Source organism: Anabrus simplex, chromosome 1 (genome assembly GCF_040414725.1).
Source record: "Anabrus simplex isolate iqAnaSimp1 chromosome 1, ASM4041472v1, whole genome shotgun sequence".
Lineage (NCBI taxonomy): Eukaryota > Metazoa > Arthropoda > Insecta > Orthoptera > Tettigoniidae > Anabrus > Anabrus simplex.
Window position 1 is genome coordinate 1,565,598,328 of NC_090265.1, and position 9,575 is coordinate 1,565,607,902.

The 9,575-nt window shown below is 35.7% G+C and overlaps 1 protein-coding gene across 1 annotated transcript in view; it reads left to right on the plus strand.

Moving 5' to 3' along the window:
• LOC136858528 (regucalcin) overlaps positions 1-7,276 on the plus strand; it is a 73,454-nt gene extending 66,178 nt beyond the window's left edge. The window contains exon 6 of the mRNA XM_067138132.2: positions 6,819-7,276. Within this exon, the coding sequence (XP_066994233.2) occupies positions 6,819-7,049 (231 nt within the window). The 3' untranslated portion in view covers positions 7,050-7,276. The remainder of the gene's footprint in view (positions 1-6,818) is intronic.
• The last annotated feature ends 2,299 nt before the right edge of the window (positions 7,277-9,575 follow it).

Genomic DNA, 9,575 nt, shown 5'->3' on the forward strand with positions numbered 1-9,575 from the left:
GTTATTTCTTCTCCTCACCTCATAATGACATTGGCTTAGATATTTTGGGCTGGGAAGTAATTGAACAGATTTTGATAGAATGGCACTGAATGATTGCACTTCTATTGTTATCTCAGATCCCTCAATATTCACAAATTCACTCTTTTACTCTCCAAGTTACTGGAGAGTTTGAGTTCTGGTCAGATGTATCTTTACTGGTAGTGGAGTTCTGATCAAGGATGGCATTTTGCTGTTGAATAACCCTTGAAGTCCATGAAAATTGTCTATTTGCCACAATGCTTCCATATTCCTCAGGATGCAACTGGCTAATATGTATGCTGGTATGTTTTCCATTATAAAATTTGGTGCAGTATGGACACAGCATTAAACACAGCATAGTCTCTTGTGAGGTATTTGTATTGCTTGAGTAACTTGCTTTTGACTCAGAGCAGTTCGCAGAGTCAGCTGAGATGTATGCTTCATGTGTCTGCAAAATGTTACACACATAATCTCCAAGCAAATAATACAACAGTTTATTAAATGTTACACTAAGTCAGGTAGGAACTAAATATATACAAAGTAAAGAACATAAAATACAAATTAAATAAAACATTTCTAAAATAAAATTTAAAAAATATAAGGTACCTGTCAGATGTTTGTATGATGTACCATAAGCAATATCATGTTGAGTACCTGACCTATGGCTACAATCAATTGTAAACAAACATCAGTTCAGCAAGAACAAATAAATCTTACAGTTGAATCCTCTCAAATTACTGAAAAGTAACATACTATCTACTATTATAGCAAGACGAATAGAAATGACTAGTGTGATGTTTCCCTCTGAATCCCATGTTGACAGTCACTGCGTGAATGTTCTCTGCCTCCTGTAGCACTGCTGTTGATCTAAAGGCAAGTACGCACATGTTTTGTTGGCTTACAGCGGAAGTGTATAAACAATTTCCAATCTATTTTGGTAGTTGTAAATGCATCAAATATGTAGCTTTTTTTGTGAACTGAATAGTGAAAAATATTAAGTATTTGAGAAGTAGGATGTATACTTCACCATACAGTATGTTTCAAATTGTTATCGCATATGAATATGCCCACAACTTGCTATGTCCTGGGTTTCAAGTCGAGTATCAATAAACAGTTGAGTGAAAAATGACACTTCTTTTCAGTCCCAAAAGATCCCACTATATTCTCCAAAATGTCAAAATCATTAGTACCGGTACAGATCAGGAAGAAATTTGCAGCAAACTTACCTTTGATCAACCATAATTATCCAGTTGGAAAGATGAACCAATAGCTTCTTTCAGCAATTCAAAAATGAGTGTAATTCATCACTTCTGTGCATATATTATCAAACGTGCAAACAAGGTGACCGACCGTGCAGCATGTGTTGGTTCTCTGCAGAACAATTCAGAGGAGGCAAAAGGCAGTCAGTTTTCAGCCCTAACACAGCAAATCATCCAACTATCTCATTTAGCCATCAGATGAATTGTTATTGATGTTTTCTCATGTAGAGAAAGTTGGTGTGAGAAATCTTAGTCTATTAGGAGCATTATGGGGAGAAATATTTCAAGAATGGATGGACAGTTTATCTTTAGTAACTGTTTCTCATGGACTGTAGTGAATATGTTCAGGACTTCGTTCCAAAATTAATTTTTCACTATATAAGACGACGATTCTCTTTCCGAATAAAATAAGTACCGGTTATGAAATAAATATAAGCTTGTATGACCGTAAAACATACCCAGGAAATATCCAAGGTGTCCAGTTAACTGACTGCTGGGATGTAGTACTAGTTAGATTTATGATTAAGTTGAGTACATTAACATATAAATTAAGTAGTTATATAGGAATTACATGTATATGACATACGTAACAATCATGTGGGTGCTTGCAGAGGTTTAATATGTTTATATTATGTAGCATGTACACTAAACATTTGACATCTTGTTTTTTTTTTAAAGGTTATAACTGAATTGCAAATGAGTTTGATTTCGTGGTAAATTACTGAAAGAACACTTAGCTCAACTAGGCACATAAATCTTTGCGATATTTAATAAGTTATTGATGAACCAATTTCTAAGTAATGTCCTAATGTCATTACTAAGTGTAAAAGTTTTCGTACATATTTTTCACAGATTTCTTTCAAAACAAGGAACACTATATCTTGTTTTGCATCAAACACGTATCACATATAACTTAAACTCGGTTATCCGTCAGTAAACACAATGCACATTTCTGAAACACCACAATAATAAATAAACAGTTTTAAAAGATTTGTTCAAATGAGAAATTCTGAATTAAGTTACATCAAATCCCATTTAGAAATACATGTTGAGAGTCAGCTGATGCCTACATAGCTACACCAGTGCCACGTACTGAAGGAACATATGAAGCACCACAAGTTGTCACGCTATATATTTCTATTAGTCCTGATTATAGTGTATTAAAATTATTACCTGAATTATAATACAAGGCCTTGAAATAGAGCCCGTAAGATGCTATCAAAGTGGTCGCACTGAAATTCAATGTTGGGCCGCTAGGATCACTTTCTTGTGTCATGTTTATCAGGTCCATGCCTTTAAATGTGTTTATTAAGTGAGCTGGTTGTGAATGTGTGTATTCTTCTGATGTTCAGCACTTGCAGTTCCAGTCATGGTTTATTGCTGTGTTCTTTATTGTCATTCACAAGTAATTAAGGGTACTGCAATTTCACTTCACTTCCAGTGAATAGTGTTTTAAAAGAACGTTAGCCTGTTGCTATTTCTCGCAAAGGAGCCAAACCAGGATTTCTCTGGGTTCCAACAGAAAAATCTAGGGTATGTAGTACACACTTCAAGTATAAGTACATCTAAAAGGACACTTCTGCCTAATAAAGTCCCTTCAGTTTTTAGAGACTTTCCCAAACATAAACAAGTCAATTCAAAATGTAGGAAAGTTTCCAAGAAGAGACAGTTTGAAATATCGGAGAGTAAAAATGTGTCTATAAGAAATAAGATAAAATGTGTGGAACAACTGACATCTCCTGTGCTTGATAATACTGGAGAATCTTGGACCTGATAAATGTAGGCACCACAACAGTAGGCACACAGTTTTCTCCCGTCCTGAAACTAACAGTATCAAAATACATCAACAAAAAATTAAGGAAGGAGATCAGAAGAAATGGAAAGCACATGACCATTATTAAGAAGCTGCAGGAAAAATTTGTGACCTGGAGGCAGAACTTAGTAAGGTAAAGAAGGATCACGGCAATCTTGCAAGTCAAGTTTCTAAAATTCACAATGAAGCTGAGGGATGTCATATGAAAGAATTTTTTTTTTTTTTGTTAGAGCAACTTCAGAGCTCTGAAGAAAAGAAATGTAAATACCAGGAGACTACAGTTAAAATTTGTGTGCTGTTACCTTCAAGGTTGACAACGGGTTATTGGCTTCTCTCAGAACACTCATCTTCTTCATCCAAGAACCTTGAAATCACACGTTGGGTACTCAAAAGGGGAAACATGAATAAATTCGCTAACTAAAGCCCGATTACTGGCAGAAAAAGTGTTGTTAATCAATGATAAAGAAGAGGTTAGTTCTCTTATGATAGATGAAAATTTCCATAAAGTCGAGACTAATATATGACAGGAAATTAGTTTATCACACTGAACAAGATTGAATTGGATGTTCTTGGAATTGAAGATAGGTTGGCCAATAAACTAGGCCTATTTTGCATTTTGTTCAAGGGTCTTTCTATATATTACAGAATACCAATGTCTTTCTATTTCACTTCCTCCATTACAGGTGCACAACTTGCAAAATTAACCTTGGATGCGTTAAATATTGTTGAACAGTGTTGTTTCAGAGTGATCAGAATTGTGACTGACAATTCCCAGGTAAATGTTCTGATGTTTGAAACATTATGTGGAGGAAGCATTATGCATGAGATACAACATCCAGCTGATGAAACTAGACCACTATTCCTAAGTTTTGATCCCAGTCACATAATAAAATAAAGTGCGATTCCAAAATTTGTCACAGGACATTTTTGTAAACAATGCTACCATGACCAGTGATCATTTGAGAGGTCTTTTCAAACTTCAGAAATCTTTAATTATGAAGTCAGTAAGGAAACTAACCAGAAAAGTAGCTTATCTGACAAATTTGGAGAAAATAAATGTAGCAAGAGCTAAAATTGTATTTTCCCCTGAAACAATTGCTGGTTTAAAAAGTATGGAGGTGGCTCATCCTGAGAGCATTAAAGATAGAGACAACTTAAAAGAAACAATTTGTTTTATGGAGCCTTTTATGAAATGGTTCGATGTGCATTACGTCTGCAATACTTCTTATGGGACATATTCTAGGAATGAGAACAAACTGGCATTCTTCAGCAGTGAAGATGAATGCCTCAGTTTGTTAATTAATGATTTCCTGTCATATATTAAGAAAATTAAAATGCGTCCAGAGAGAGCGAAAAGATTCATGAGGAAAATGTATGAGGCATTCGTCTTGAGTACCCAATCCGCTGTGGCCTGTGTAAAATACCTCATTAGTATACATTTTCATTATGTCTTGATAAGAAACATAACAAGCGATGACATCGAGCTTTTCTTCAGCCACCTACGAGGCAAAGTGGAGTATAATGACACGATGGACGCAAGGGCATGCCTTAATGCAATCAAAACAACGCTCCATACTGGGATTATTGCGGCATCACGACAACGTCGAGCTGAAGGATGAAGAGAAGATCTGCACAGTGTGAACCAGTTTACTACAATCAAGAGTGTCCCAGATGGATGAAGAAGACAGAATGCATGAAAGTTGCGAGGATGTACAAATTTCACAGCTTCTTGAGCACGTAATGTCTATCATTACAAAACCCTTGCAAGGTAAATGACAACAGATCTGTCTGAACAATACTTTATTGTTAAGTGTTTGCTAGTATATAAATATGATTAATTTATTTCAGAATCAACAGCTACAATGTCTGGTATTTCTGTAGCTCTGGCAGCAGGATACTTAGTGCATGTGGCAGAAGAACAAACGGACTGTGAAAGCTGTTTAGAACATAATCATATCTTTCCCAGCTAGTGAAAGTCCAACATTGTGTGTGTATTATTCGTTTTCAATATTGAGGAGCCCTCAGATACTCAAAATCATAGTTTGTGGCACTTCTGCAGTGCACGATGGAATTTGTCACCTCTGCTGTGCAGTACTTAGCCCAAAGAAATTTACTAAAGTATGTATGGTTTTTTGTCTGAAAGACAGGTTCATTAGTGAAATTAGGTGTAGTAAGTGTAAAGACAAGAAACAATATCTTTTCCCAAAAGTTTCTGAGACCTCTATTAGACAACATTGCTTCGAGCCACTCAAGTAGAAGAGAGAGAGAATTTTGAAACTTGATAAGAAGCCCCTCAGTAGGAAAGTTTTAAAACTTTAGTGACCTATCCAATCCAATGAAGCACTGCTCTATAAATAAGGTACTGTAAATACTAAAAAAAAAACCACATTCAGTTCTCTTTATTGAGGATATAATTTACTATAATTTACTTATTGATATATGGCCATGCAAACATAAGGGGGCAAGAACGTGATCCTAGTGACTGAATGGTGAACTAGGACATTGCCCATTTTCATTGGTGCACTTCAAGGCCTTGTATTATAGCTTGGGCAACAATTATAATAATAATAATAATAATAATCAAGATTGCCAAAAGACCAATGAAAGTCAAAGAAAATCATGCATATTTCAATATACAACAGTCTACACTCGTATTTACATAATGATGGTGACACTCCTCAACAGTCCTATTACACTGACATTTAAATGAAAAGGGATTTTGTTTTAAATTATTTTAACTATGAAGCCATTACCATTACCTCTCCCACATCTATAGCTTAATTAGGAGATCTGCTATAGCAATTTAAATATAATAATAATAATAATAATAATAATAATAATAATAATAATAATAATAATAATAATAATAATAATAATAATAATAATAATAATAATAATGGCTTTACGTCCTACTATCTACTTTTTTTTACAGTTTGCGAAGACACCAAGGTGCCGGAATTTAGTCCAACAGGAGTTCTTTAATGTGCCAATAATTCTACCAACATGAGGCTGATGTATTTGAGCACCTTCAAATACCACCGGACTGAGCCAGGATCGAATTTGCCAAGTTGGGGTCAGAAGGCCAGTGCCTCAACCATCTGAGCTACTCAGTCTGGCAATTTAAAAAAATTTTGATCATGCAGATTCTTTTGGCTATTTCAAAAACAAGTTGAAATATTTCAATAAAATTCTGTACTTCTCTACGTTAAGACTACCTCTATGTTAAATTTCATCAAAATCTAAGACAGTTAAATCAGTACCAGTTTGTTGACATGGAAAACAGAGTTCTGAAGGGCAAAAAACAAACAGTTCATTTGGCATTCCATATCGTTCAATGTTAGTAAGTAAAAGATTCTGTATATGGTGACACATTTTGTGTTTACCCGATAAAATTAATTAAAATTTGGCTATAAATCGCCCAAGAAACTGGTTTCTCTGGCATCTCATAAAGCAAAATGGAATGTCAAAATTGACACATGGGCAGCCTAAATGGCATCATTAAAAATGTCTGCAGCATGGTGGTTGAGGCCATAGATTATTATTATAAATACTATTACTACTACAAGTATTGTTTCAGAGCATCTTAAACTACGTGTATTTGCTTTTCTAATCACATTCTTCCATGAAATGTTGAACTGTCATGGCCACAGTACCTTTGTAACAGGTCATAGAGGATGGCCAACACATCCTATACCATTCTGTAGCATTTCTTTTCTGACTACTTGCAGGTAATAAATGTGGATCCTAGAACAGGCAAACTACTGAAGACCATTAGTATTCCTTCTCCAAAGGTAACATCTGTTGTTTTTGGAGGGAAAAACTTGGATGAACTGTATGTCACTTCAGCTTCTGTGGATTTGAATAAAGAAGAACTTGCAGCTACACCTTCAGCAGGATGCACATTCCGTATTTTAGGAACTGGTGCCAAGGGATTCCCCGGGCAATCTGTCGTATTGTAAGAGTAACTTTCATCACCTCAGAATATATTGCTCTTCTAGCTTTACAATATTATTGGGTTGATGTAAAAGTCTGTAGCATTTGGATGTAAGTTGCTAGGAGCTTGTTTGTCAGTCGTCACTTGGAGTGCCATTACTGTGTGCTTGTGAATATGCTTTAAATTGTGCTGCTCTGGAAAAGGTGAAGTTTTTGAAGAACGGTCCAAGTGGCAATAAATGAACATTTCTAATTTTTTTTACAATTATTTCCTTTATCTTGTTCCTGACACCAATAGGCCTTATGGTAACAATGGGTTAGGAAAGGGCTAGGAGTGAGAAGGAAGTGACTGTGGCCTTAATTAACTTACAGCCCCCAGCACTTGCCTAGTGTGAAACTGGTAAATCATGGAAAACCATCTTCAAGGCTGCTAACAGTATGGTTCGAACCCACGATCTCCCGAATGCAAGCTGACAGATATGTGACCCAAACTGTGCAGCCACTTGCTTGGTGGAAATGTTGACAAAGGCTATTATATTTGATGTTTAATCCCAAATAAATGATTCAGTACCGAGTGAGTTGGCCGTGCGGTTAGGGTTGCGTAGCTGTAAGCTTGGGTTTGAATTCCACAGTCGGAAGCCCTGAAGATGGTCTTCCATTTTCACACCAGGCAAATGCTGGGGCCGTTGCCTTAATTAAGGTAACGGCTGCTACCTTCCCACTCCTTGCCCTTTCCCATCCTTACATCGCTGAAAACCTTCAATGTGTTAGTGCAACGTTAAACCACTAGGGAAGAAAAAGAAGAAAAGATTCAGTATTTATGTAAAGCTGGAAACCTTCTAAATTCTAACTGTAAAGTTTCCAGCTCTCTAAAGGTGTAACCTGGCATTCAATAAAAAAACAGCAAGATTCTTAGTAACAACTTATTTTAAGAATTTGAATTTAACAGTTCTTCATCTAATTGCTGAGTTGAACTGATCTTCATCATTTCAACATTTTTATAAACAAGTATTTACTATGCTTTTAAAACAAATGACTCATAAGAGAAATTCGTGTACTGGAGAATCAGTGATCTTAAGTACATTTTGCATTCATGTTAAATGAGCTAAAAATAACACAACAGCCAGATATTTATTTCAGAAATAACTCCTGTGACCTACAGAAAGCATTAAAATTCTTGTGTTTGAATTAGCATGCTTGGCTATGCAGGACTGCGATGCATACTGGGTTCACTCGTCGAGAGAAAGTGCCACTAATATTCTCTTTCATTCCATTACTAACCGCGTAGCATTAATTCCTACACTGATTGCAGGTCAATAAAGGCAATGGAATAAAATTGTTATGGGGAAAAATAAAGGTACAAATATCAGTATAACAAGGGACATTACACACAAAAGCAAGTTATTCCTTACAGTTCTGCAACAATGATGCTCATGGTAGAAATGTTAAAGTACCAAGCAGTTTTACACCAACCACACCTAACGAAGCAAGGATAAGGGCAAGTGGAACATTTTACATCACCTCTATAAAAACAATTTCGCACAGGATGCTCAAAGGCTCCAGGGATTTTCGACAAGTACTGGCTTCGGCACCAGCGGTACTGCCACATGGGACAGGTGTTGGTATGTCAGAGAGTGAATTTTCACAATAGTGTTTCTCTGCACCAAAATGATACCCAAATTCAATAACTGAACAGTGTTTGATAATCTACATACAAAGACTTTCCATAACATAATCTAAATCCGTTTACATCTAGTGGTTGACAGTAAGATGTGGCACCAGCAGGGATCATAATCGGATGCGTATTATCTTCATTTCGTCCAGATTTATGTATGAAAAACGTGCTTTTGATGAATTCCCGCAGATTCAGAGTGGAAATACCAGGTGAAAATAAATCCAGCGAGATAATGAGGCAACACTGCACTCTCAACACAGCCATTATGTCGCTGTTGGTGCCCGCTAAATTTCCTGCTCAAATATTAATCGGTATAAAATATATGGATGCATGCACATTTTCTATATCAATTATGAAAGTAATTGCAGTGCTAATAATGATGTTAACCACAGCTTTGTCCAATTTCGCAGGACTGAGAAACCCATTACAAATTAAACTGATAACAGCTTCTTAATGTATAATGATAAACTCTTGTAAATTTGAAATTTTTTTAGGACACTTAAGGCTATGACACATTAAAATTTTATTATGTTTGGATGGCGCGTTTAGAAGTTACATAGTTTCAAAGTCGAGGTTTGTGCGTAGAATGTCAAAAACCACAGTTTTTTTTTGGTTCTAATTATAACAGCTGTGGAAATACACAGGACAAAAATAGTTGTATACCACTGTAAAACGCAGAAAGAATGGAGCTACAATTTGGTGCAATTAAGTTTGATTATGGTGAACCCATTAATTTTTTATAGAAGCTTAATTTCGAGTATCCATACTTTCGAATCCAACAGTAGGATGAACCCACTCTGATCACTGTTACAAATGTTAGGACTCTATAATAAATCTAAATTCTTCTACAAATATTTCTGCTGTTGCTATGGTTTAT